This window comes from Pseudoliparis swirei, chromosome 7 (assembly GCF_029220125.1).
Source record: "Pseudoliparis swirei isolate HS2019 ecotype Mariana Trench chromosome 7, NWPU_hadal_v1, whole genome shotgun sequence".
Taxonomy (NCBI): domain Eukaryota; kingdom Metazoa; phylum Chordata; class Actinopteri; order Perciformes; family Liparidae; genus Pseudoliparis; species Pseudoliparis swirei.
Genome location: NC_079394.1, coordinates 7,490,863 through 7,502,918, shown reverse-complemented (window position 1 = coordinate 7,502,918; position 12,056 = coordinate 7,490,863). Strand labels below are relative to the sequence as shown.

Sequence of the window (12,056 nt, the reverse complement as noted above, 5' to 3'; positions counted from 1 at the left end):
ATGGAAAGTTAAGAAGGCCCCAAAATTATTACATTTATGTTCGGGCCAAATCTCATGAACTTCTATCCTCATACCTGCAAACTCATGAGGGGTGAAAAAGGTGACAACGGGGGGGGGGGGGGGGGGGTGCAGGTGACTTTTTTGTTGTCACCACACCACATCCACGTTGTTTGAAGCCTCAAAGCTTTTAGAACCACAACTACAGTCATTTTATTGTTCTGACCACAAATCTAAATAATGATAATAAACAGTTTAAGAACTAAAGGTCCTCCGCTCTGACTCAGCCCTGTAATGATAGTAATAACAAATATACATTGTCATTATATATAATATGGTTAAAGTCATTCATGAACCAACTTCCTTTTTGTTGCCTGAACAGTCCTCATGGACTTTTCCCTGAATCTGTTCTGTCTCTACCTGTTTGTCACGATACTCATATTATAACTTCTATACATATTACATACCTGCCATAAATATCATGATACCCGATACCAGAATTCAATACAATACCATAAAAACAATATGGTACCATAAATACGAGCAGAGCTACCAACTCTCACGGTTTCGCCGTGTGACACACGCTTTTGCATGTTTTCACACGCTCTCACGCCACACAACCAATTTCTCACGGCAAAAGAAATTCTGATTTTGGGCCGAGGCGCGTTGGTTTCTTTTCAAACTCCCCGACGATAGATGGCGCTAAGGAGCGCATCTATAAACCTATTCGCTGCATTGACATCCTATTTACCCCAAAGAGTCCCGAAGTCAGCAACAGAAGAAGATTTTCAAACAGACACAACGAGCAGAGACTACGGTGTGTTAGTGCAGGGCTCTCAAGTGTCACGCATTGAGCGTGACAGTCACGCATTTCGGTCTTACGTCACGCACTCCCGCCACACATCGTATTTCTCACGCTGAAAAAACTCTCGGCTATTTCATGTTTTAATGTGCCGCAGCACGCAAACATGAGCTGGCCGCGCTGCCCTCACCGTGGAGGAATCAAGCGCTCCCCTGGAGTTCTGCTGTGAGGAGCCACTTATCAGCCAATCAGAAAAAACCGTATCTGTTGTATCTGGGTAAGATTTAATCCAGCAACCAATGAAAATAAAGCATCCTGGATAGATATGTCACTCTTGCCTGTCTTCAAAACTTGAGAGCCCTGTTAATGACATGTGGTTCAATTAAGTTCTCACTCTTAAACTTGAAATCTTGAAATAATGTGTTGTGTTTGTGCGTGTGATTTTGTGTGGTGATGTAAACTCAGCTGCCATAACAAGCAGCAGGAGAGCATCTTGTTAACCTCTTGGTATAACCTCTTGGTATAACCTCTTGGTATAACCTCTTGGTATAACCTCTTGGTATCCTGCATGCTCAAAACATCAGAGCATTGTTTATTAAAGCTGCCCACATAGCATTTATCACTTTATTTGCAGGCCTAGGAAAAGGACCCTCTCAAAAAATTTCCAAACAGCTCTTTGAACAAGTAAGATGTATTATAAAGAATTTAACATAAAGACAGGACATTTGTGCAATAGAATTAGTCATGTTTTTGTAAATGAGAGTAGAGTTATTAAAAGACATTTTATTTATTTAAAGTAACATTATGTAACAATTGTACCTTAAAATAACAGCTTGAAAAAAATTGTGCCGCTACAATGATTTAATGTGGCGATGTGCGTCTCCGCCATCGGGGGTCTGTGGGGAAATAACTCCGCTATGTAGGATTCTGGAGCCGCCCGCTCCGGGGCGGATGGACTTCGACCTGCTTTCTGGCAGTGATTACGCAATGTCATAAAGTGCCACTCCACGCTCGCAGCTACAGTATAGGGGTAGCTTTTTTATGTAGCTTGTTGGTGTCAACAATATTGTATTCGATCACACGTACTCCACATTCAAACATTTAGAAAACAACGTATATAGGCTGAAAACGCGATCGGTATTTCATCTAAACTAAATGTCATTCTTTTGGTTATGTTGTCTCATTCGCCCTGAGCAACTCAATCAAGGGGAAAAGGTACAATACGCTAAAAAGGGAATGGGCGGATCTGCGAATTCTGGTGTTAACTCTCTCTGCTCAAATGGTCGTAAAAGAAAAACAGTCGATATGCGGAAACCCAAATGTTATTATATTAAATCAAATTCAATGCATCTGAAGCCCCCAAAATGAACACATCCACTACAAACAATCAAACCCACTCAAAACGAAGTATAATCCCCGGATCCCGACAGTCCCAAAGTCTTTGCAGTCGACCAAAACAAAAGTAAATGACTGCACGCACCCCCCCTCCCCCCAAAAGCCGGCAAACAGCTGACCGACCAGGCGGAAACGTGGCGAGGCGCCGCGTTCAATCCCCGCGCTCCTTCACCCTAGTCCGGTAGGTGCTGGCCCAGTTCAGTGTTCCTGCGCAGTCTTCGTTTTAGTGATCCCGCACGTTGGTATAAATCCAAAATAGAAACAGTCGCCGGATTGCTTCTACCGGGCTGCATCTATCGTAACTGGGTATTTACGACACTAAAGTAAACGTTAAATACCTCAAAAACTGAAGGGGGCGCTAAAAGGGAAAAACTACATAATGGGGCTTTAAGGTAGCAAAGATGCCTCGTAAAAGACCTTTGCCAGGCCAGAATGCAGGGTACAACATGGGGACAACACCACATTAATTCAAATGTCCTGATATTTGAGCCACCAACGTGCGTGGCTGCGTGCGCGGCAACATTTTGGTCACCCCCGACAAAATCTCACTCCAAGGTTTTTTGAAAAGTTGACAGCTCTGTACGAGACTGGTAAATTTATCTATAATAGTAATAAATAAAACATCTGTATGGTTCACTTTTTACAAACTTTTTCAACACTTAACAAATGACAGTAATATTAGTATTAATACAGCCAGATATGAATGAAACTACATGGTTCCATCATAGCATTGATTATACACTATGAGGCCGTTAGTCTCTGACCAGATGATCCACAGTTCATCAGGATGAGCAGCTGTAGAGTTACAGAACTTTACAGACTGAAACATTTCACTTCTGGCATCTTTTTATTTTTTAAGCCGAAGTCTCTAAAGCTGCGCCACTTCTCTCGCTGTGAGCTGCGCAGCGCAGTGTGCGCAGACAGCTCGACACGGAGCAGTGCGTGCGCTCTGATCGCTCTCTTAATGAAGTATCGATACTAAAAATATGCTAAATCACATCGTGTTTAACGTACGGGTACTTTGTTAGCATCGCTACACCGTGCAGCGTAACAGCAACAGATGTAGCGGGCTAACATTCAAGCTAACCTAACTTCCCAAACGCTGTGGACATCTGAACGCTGATTGGCCGAGACGCGACACGTCCATCAAAGATGTTTTATTGCGAAGAGCACCACTTCACACTTTTCTCCGCGTCTCACTGCAATCTCAATGGCAGCGGGCCAGGTGACCCCCCCCCCCCAAAAACAAAAACTCTTCGGATCTCCACGATTCACGTGGATGACCTATTTTGAGTTCAAAACGGTGAATTTCACCGAAAGGTGACAAGTTTGCAGGTATGTATCCTATATTTGTGAAGATATTTGATATAAAACCACAGTTATGGTTTTATATAGGCTTAAAGTGAGGTTGGTGCAAATTTCAGGCCGCGGTCTACTGGCTGAATATAAGAACATAATATCCTAAAACAAGCAGATGTAGAGGGATGTTTTCACATAAATTTTTAATCCCTGACCTATTATGCTCGACAACGATCCAAACCAATTCATCTTACACTTAGAGGTAGTACTGATTGCAGGGTTGAACCCACATCGAAGGCAAGTACAAAATAATCCAAAATAAAAATGTATTTTGAAAGTGTCTGTGACAAATCGAGAAACAAACCATTTTGAAAATAATACCAGACAGACACGATCACGTGCTGAGAGCACAGTGACAGTTGAGTGAAATCCCCTGCTGCCGGATAAGCCCAGATCAAGAGGCTGAGGCAGCTCTTTTAATGCTATTAAAGCATCTTAAAATGACAGTGTGGAGTCTGGGCAATGACCCTGATCCTAGGAGCCGATTGTCAAAAGTGCTCTTCATCTGCGGGAAGTAATGAACGTCCCCGCATCGATTCAGATGATGAGAGAGCGCGCCAGCTGAGGGAAACAAACATGCCACTACCTCGGATGGAGATGCATGAGGATGGAATCAGACAAGAGCACGGATATGTGGAAATGAGTACGAAATTCAAAGAAATAATCATGAAAGAAATATACTTTTGGATCCATTGACGCAATTCATCTTTCCTCGGGGGAGAAACACAAATTTGTACAAATCATCTGCTGTGCCGGAAGCACTCTTTTCTCTCCCTCTTTGAGTTCTATGCAATACCCATTTTTGTTCATTTGCCTTTGAAGAAGAAGAAGAAGAAGGGTTTTCTGAACAACCACCTACTGTTTTAATCAGTATGTGTGTGCACATGGTTATGCACATATCTAACTGAAGAGCTCCTATTAATCTATTGTGTGGCACAGACTGATACAGAGTACAGATACGGCAGGGGCTGGATAAACACCTACCAACAACACGACATCTGCTAAGAAACATGAAGCTAATAATGAGCTTTTCATAATCAACCATTCTACTGAATTCCAGCTCCAAAGATAAAATAGTTTGTTTCAAGTTTCAGGTGCTTGTCCTCAAGTCAGAAGTCATTTGCCTAGTTTCCTTCTTTCCACACCAGGACGACAGGTCCAGATAAGCCAGATGTCATAGCAGAGAAACATGTTTGATCAATAAAGAGGACTCAATGAATAATATATTACTTATTATTTGATAAAAACAGCACATTCCTGAATGCAATACAATGACCAAGGCCACTTTAACACATGATATGCCTGCTGTGGCACACACATTGTTCCCTAATCATGTTGTCATACTAGAGGATGATAATAGGCATTACACTTGACACCTAACCTTGTCATCTGATTTTTAATTAAATGTAATCAATTCATACAGACTTCCCTGTGTAATATATTCAATACGCATACGATCCCTTGAGGATCAAGCAGCTGGATAAGGTGACAACAGACGCCCTGCTCGTTTCCTCATCCCTCAGTGACTCGACGCCTCACAGTGCTGTTCTTCATGCTCTGATCTCACAGGCGTTCACCGAGTGGCTTTCATGGACTGACAGCTTCTGGATTGCAGTGCTAAAGTCTGTGGAGGGTACATGACACCCAAAGGATAACAGAGACAGACACACGGTGTCGTCATCTATCTCAAGTCAGCTTCGTTGTTCACCGACAGGTCTTTTTACAGTGAGCCCTACAAGATGCATGGCATCCAAACATCGACACACCTTCATTAAACCAGCCTATATATAGATATACAACTGCTTGTAGTAATGATTCATTTATGTCACAACAGGTTGCCGCTGGAGTCACTTCTGTCAGACTGTGCTGTGGTTTGAGGAAAACTAAAACATTGTGAATGATTGTTGAAGGTGACAAAGCAAGTTTTCAAAGTGCAAAAGGGGCACATCTAACTCTTAGACTGCAGAAAGACCTAATGCCGACTAAACAACGATCCTCAAGGTTTTTCAGTTTCATGATAAAAGCTAATTTACAACAGAAGGATCAGTTCTTATTATATTTGAATGTTCCTTTTAGGCTGGGGGTCATCCTTATTACCTTCGCATTGAAAATGCGGAAGGTTATGTTTTGATCACCGTGTATTTATTTATATATATATATATTTATTTATTTATGTGTATGCGTGTTACTCGCATAACTAAAAAAGTATTAAACCGAATCGCATGAAATTTGGTGGGATGATTGGTTATTATCCGAGGACCATTTGATTAGATTTTGGGATCGATCGGGTCAAAGGTCAAGGTCATGAAAAGGTCAACATCTTCTTTTTACCATAGCACGGTCAATTTGTATCCAATTGGCATGCAACTAATGCCAAAATGTTCATAATTCAATGCCCAATCTTGTGATATGCGAAGGTATGTGCTCTACCGAGTGCCCATTCTAGTTACATACAAGTCCAGAGCATGTGTTGCCTTGTCAAAGCACTGTGTTGACTCAACTGTGCCAAGGGAAATACCAAAACCATGTCCTTTCTGATATTGAACCCACATCCACGACAAGATCAGACAGCACATACGCAGGAACTCGAACAATTTACAGCACTAAAAAGCAACCGTGAGTCAGATCACTTCCTACACATCACAGGGAAAGCACAGCCGTGTTGACTCCTATCTCCAGTTCGACAAATGGAGAAGTGACTGTGTGGGCAATTAGTATTACTTGCACTGGTGAAGCGCGGTGACAAATGGACCCGGGTCGGAGAGCTATTAATCAATTGGTGCTCTCTGTATTCAACACTGCTCTGTATGAGCACCTGGGATGAACATCATCATGCAATTGTTCAAGTCTGGGCTGTTTGTGGGGACGATGCTCTGAGAAACGCTGCATATTTAAAGAGCTATTCAAATGGGAGTTGGAGAGCTGGAGGAGAGAAGGGAAAAGGGAATTCTGCGACACACTCTGGCCTCCCTGACAAAACACTGTGATGCATTGAACACAGCGCAGAGTATATTTATGCTCTGAAAGGTACTTTTCAGGTAGGGGGTGTATAAATGCATTCCCCATCATGCTCCCAGCAGGGGCTCCACTGCACTGCACAATCTAGGACTAATGGTGGAGGAAAGAAGAGGACGATGCAGTCTAGAATATAGCAGAGGGCATTTATGTACAATATGGAGAAGAAAAAAAAAGAGTTGGTAAGGCTTCGACCAGACCGACTCAGTCTGACCAAAATGAGACTTGCCAATAACAAGTTCTTGTTGTTGTTGAGCACAACATATTAAGCTAAAATACAGCCCATTCAAAGTAGGACATTGTTAACACATACAGGTCAAAACTCATCCGTTCTCATGTGTTTTATTGATGCCTCCAAAGCTTTTGACCGTGTTAACCATAGAAAGTTGTTTGTAAAATGTAGTCAAAGAGGTGTTTCCAAACCCATTGTGAGAATGCTGGCTTACTGGTATGCCCACCAGACAATGCAAGTTAAATTGGGGCCATTGTCTGAGTGTCTCAGTCCCATTTGGCCCCATTTGGGGTCAGCAATGGTGTCCGACAAGGGGGATTTGGTCCCCAGTTCATTTTAATCTATATATAGTTGATCTGTCCAAGCAGTTGAAAGAATTTAATACTCAGTGCATGATGAGTAATACTTCAGTTAATCATACTATGTATGCAGATGATCTTGTGCTTCTTAGCCCATGAAGTGCTGGTCTCCAGCAGCTCCTCACTATATGTACCGTGTATGGAACATAATATCAAATACAACGGCAGCAAGGGCCCCATCTTGATCTGTAGAACTAAAGGAAGACAAAAGTCTCAAATTCCCTGATTCCGTGATGAGGTAAAATATCGTGGACATTTTATTACAGAACAGATGACTGACCATGAAGACGTCTATAGGTAATGCTGTAGGATGTATGCACACGCAAGTTTAGTATGTGTACAGATGGAGTGAAGATGTCTCTGTTAAGGGCATATTTCACACTCCTCTACACTGAACACTTGTGGTCTAATTACAAAAAAGAAAGCTTACAGGGACTCCAAGTAGCTTATAATGACGCCGTGATAATATTACTGAAGAGACCGAGATGGAGTAGTGCCAGTGAAATGTTTGTGGCTGCAGGAGTTAAAACTTTCAACGCTGTTTGAAGAAATCATATGTATAAATGTATCTGCGGGGTTAATGCCTCTGAAAATGAAATCATCTTGGTTTAGTTCTCCACGCTACCAGTCTCAGCTGTGGAGACATGAGTACAGCTCTCTATTTATAAGGCATTCGACGTTCTATGTATTTTACTTGTGGATTTGTATGCATTTTGTTCTATTTAATGTTTTGTACTATTAGGACCGTGAGTCTGAAATAAAAGTTTGATTGCTTGATATGACAAATACCTGCATAGTAATTTTAAAATGTATGATTCAGCCCGTCTATGAAAGAGTCAGTACACCAAAAGAAAGCCATTATTATCCAAAAACGTCCCTCAAAATAGCTTTCATTGGGAATATTTTCTACTGATGGCCAATAACGAACTTTAAAAATATTCGTGAAACTGTCCAGAATGAAGCCTGTGGATGATCAAGTTTCCCATGAGACAAGAGCTGGAATGACAACCAGTTGAAGCAGTAATAGTACCTGAGCTCCTCAAGAATTCAGCCCAGTGGAATTTCTCACTCACTTCCGTCTGGATTCCTTTACAGACAAGTACAAGGCACAGTCTTCACGTTAAAGCTTTTACTGAACATCAAAGCCAGAATTCATTATCAATGTATATCAATGTGTGTCTTTTAGTCCAAATTAGTTTAGTATGATCTTGAACTTTGTTATGTGACACTCGAAGTTAGGTCTATCAATCAAATCTTATATTCTTCTCAACTGTTATTTATATAAAACTCTTAGTTTGTGTAGAAACACTATTTTTCTAATATTAATATGTAAAATAATAAAAACAGATTGATATTGTTAAACATTATTGTGTGGTTCATGTCAAAAGCAGTGTGAACATTATCTAGTAACAAGCATAAGGGCTAAACTCCCACTGGTCAGGGATCAGTCATGCCGCTGACCCACAGCTCTCCTCTAATCTATGGAGGGACACCAATTGCCAAAAAAGGCTTCTGGTGGGGAAACAATATGTAGGAGTGATTTGGGCTGTCCTCCGTGGCACGATGGCCAATGGCAAGGGCAAATACAACTCTGCACTGTAGACAGCGCGATGTTAAAGCGGATTCACAATTAATTGGCAAACAGGGATGCACAGTGTCAAGTGAGGATATTCCTCCTGCAGAGCTTACCTTGGGGCTGGACGTAGATTTTACTGCTCTGGGAAAGCTTCAGGGAAAGACATTGGAACATTTTGGTTAAAACATGTATAAAAACATAGATATGCAAGTGGTTTAAATCATTCAGTAATTATTGGTAGTGTTTGTTTATACAAATTACACTTGATTACTACCCACTGGGCTTCTTTCTCTTCATGTCACACAAAACAAACAGCCACTTAATGCGTGTTGTGCTCCAAACATTTTTAATCAAAATCCAAACTTTAAAAGAGTCAGGAAATCAGTTTCTTAGATAATATAAATCAGAGAGGAAGGAAAGGAAATTGACTGGATGCTATCACACTAGATTCATCCCCATGTGTGTTTTCTGTCACAATAAAAAGCGTGGCGATGCCTCTCAGTGCCTGTCCTGTTTGCGTGCTGTCAGCACTAAATGGCAGAGATAAAGCGTGCCAATCGCCTCAAATCGGCAGCCCACTGCTGGAATCTAATCTGAAAAGAAAACGCGTTAATATTGTTTTAATGCCAAACAATTACGGGCCGGTGCGGGACACTGTTTGTATTGTAAAAGCACTTCCCGTCGTATCTATTGAATCCGTCAGGCTTCTGCTGTGTGTTGATGTACCGTAAAAATGCAACAAAAAAAGCTTTTGCCCTCACTACTCACTTTTACTTAGTGGCTTTGAAATACAGAGTTCAATGTTTTTTTGATGTTTAAATATTCCGTATGACAGTCAGTTAGTTCCTTAGCTTATGTGGGGAGTGGGTTTCAGCATAGCCGGCAGTCATAAGCATATTAAATTAGGCGCGCACACACAATACAAACACTTTCTAGTAAAACGTATCCGAGTAGAACTTGGAACCACAATACGTCACATGATACAGTGGCTTGCTCATGTCATGCATTAAATATAAACTAATGCAGTTGGATTATTAAAATACGAAACAGTATAATCGTACCAAAAATAACTCTGCCTCTTCTTTCAGTTGGTCCGTAAATGCAACCGCAAACCTGACACAGAAAGAAAAACTGTTATCACTTCTTTGAAAGACATTTCTGTTAAAGAACTTTCATTGCTTCCGTTTTAGCCTTTTACAAGCACCGACAATTTGGTAACAAGAGTAAAACAACAAAGTCTCGAAGCTCGGGCTGAACACGTGAGAGCAGAGGAACGGCTTGTGGTTTGAAGGCAAAGGATTTAGGGATGAGTACACCAAGAATACAAAGAGGAACACAAAGGGACTGTAGAGCAAAGAACAGTGAGGAGATTTTAATTTGCGTGCATTATTAAATAGGCCAACGGGCTCAGAGTGGTGACTGAATTTTATGATCACGGTTTGTGTGAGAAGGTACAAGCAGCGGGAGGTGCGCGGTTTCAGATGTTTGAAGTTTTGAGACTTAAATCTCCCGAGGCAATTACCCCCTTAGATGTATTGGATGGATGCCCTACCATCTCCTGCTTTTTTGTCATAATGATAACAAAGACACCAGGGTCTTGTGTTAGGGCGCAGGACAGGAAACTGATAAGCCTGTGTGTGAACGTTCACTTTTCAATGTTGAAACACGAGGAGAAGAGAACACGCAACCCGCACAGCCGGTGTTGGCCAGCATGTGTTCAGCCTCATTCTTTCATCCATTCTCCCCAAATAGAATTCATACCTGTCTATAAGATTGAAATGCTTTTTCAACAATTCAAGTAATGGTGAAAATTCTCTTTAGTATTGTGTAATCTTCATGCATTTCTTAGTATCTACATTACTCGAAGGATGATTGCTTTTAATAGACCACGAGTGATTTATGGGGAAATTATACTTATTCCCACTATTCACACATGTGACAACCACTTTGTTTTGATCTTGTAAAGCAACACAAGATGTGTTATTATCTCCCAGACTGAAAATCATATGGTTCAGTAAATTTGAAGTTGTCGTTGATTTCATATGGACAAGTTCATTTAAGAGGTGTAAATGGTCGCATTTACTTCCTGTTCGTACTTCAGGATGGGGGTGTCTGCATCAATCCTCTATACAAGGAAGTAAGTAAAACACGGCAAACACAGTGACTGCAGTTCTCCACAGATGGAACGCCAAATATACTTATATTTTCGAAAATATGTCTGCCTGGAGTAAATATATGTACCTAATTTGGAGCTATTAAGAATTAAGAAAGGTTAAGTAGTGGTTTGCAGCAACATCACCTGGCTTTGAGTAGCACCTGCTCCATAACCACACGCTTCTGCTCAACTTTCACATCTTCATTTATATCTGTTCCGCCAAAGATAACGCCAAAGGGTACTTGGATGTCTGGTGTAAAGGTTAGACATAAAACAGAAAGGTCCTGACAATTTTGAGTCAGACAGCAACTTGCAGGCCCAATAGTATGTTGACAAACACAAATAAGACAAGTGAATAGATCATATAACAGCAAGGATGTTTACCCAAGAGAAGGCTGCCTGCTCTGTGCAGATGGATGGCCAGTGCACCCTCGAATGGAGGATGTCGAGATATTAGATGTGCCACCTCAGCAGGAGACTGAAATGCAGCTGCATCTCTGAGCTCACAGGTGTGTCCTGCTGATTCAATGTGGGACCTAATAGAAAAGAAACATAGGATTGTGGCTGGCTGGCAGGATGGTGAAGTTAAATTACAAACATTAAAACTTGTTTTTCCTTCTCAAAAGCCTTGTTTTGCCACCATTAAAAGTTCTGTAGGTGTGTTGCCGTTTTTCTACACTGGATCTTATTAGAACTGATTTACTAAAGCCATTTGGCCATTGTACAGTAAACAGCTGCATTTTGAGATGGCTCTGGCTAATTACACGACTATTACCTAGCAAAGGCTTCACCAGGTAAATAAGTATGAGCTGTTAGCAATTTGCTAATTACCTTATTCTCTCAGCTGTAGTGTGGTTTCCAGTTTTGGGGCTGAGACAAGCAAGGAAGAGTAATTTCATATCTTCACTAAAGGCTGGTCTGACGAGGTGACAGGGTGAGTTAACGTGTACTAGTTGTGAAAACGGCAGCAAGCTGAGTCAGTGTGTGAGCTGCTCCAGTCGGCTCGCTGACATGGACTCCTCTCACGTTTCCTGAACCCATGCCTGCAAGTTACCGCATCGAGCATAAAGAACCGCGAGCGCGAGCGCCACCCGGTTAGCTCGGTGCTTGGCAAGTACACACACGCTGGAAATGTTTACAAGTCCGTCTCCTATGCGCTCCCCCGG

At 41.6% G+C, this 12,056-nt stretch overlaps 1 protein-coding gene across 4 annotated transcripts in view; it reads right to left on the bottom strand.

The window, feature by feature from the left end:
- The window catches only part of glt1d1 (glycosyltransferase 1 domain containing 1), a 19,306-nt gene extending 7,250 nt beyond the window's left edge, over positions 1 to 12,056 (bottom strand). The window contains exons 1-6 of one of the 4 annotated variants that reach the window (XM_056418638.1): positions 11,722 to 12,056; positions 11,275 to 11,426; positions 11,035 to 11,140; positions 9,797 to 9,848; positions 8,849 to 8,885; positions 8,190 to 8,246 (exon numbers count right to left, since the gene is read on the bottom strand). In XM_056418638.1, the coding sequence (XP_056274613.1) occupies positions 8,190 to 8,246; positions 8,849 to 8,885; positions 9,797 to 9,848; positions 11,035 to 11,140; positions 11,275 to 11,426; positions 11,722 to 11,789 (472 nt within the window). In that variant the 5' untranslated portion in view covers positions 11,790 to 12,056. The remainder of the gene's footprint in view (positions 1 to 8,189; positions 8,247 to 8,848; positions 8,886 to 9,796; positions 9,849 to 11,034; positions 11,141 to 11,274; positions 11,427 to 11,721) is intronic. The other 3 variants (XM_056418637.1, XM_056418639.1, XM_056418640.1) reach the window with 3 other exon arrangements.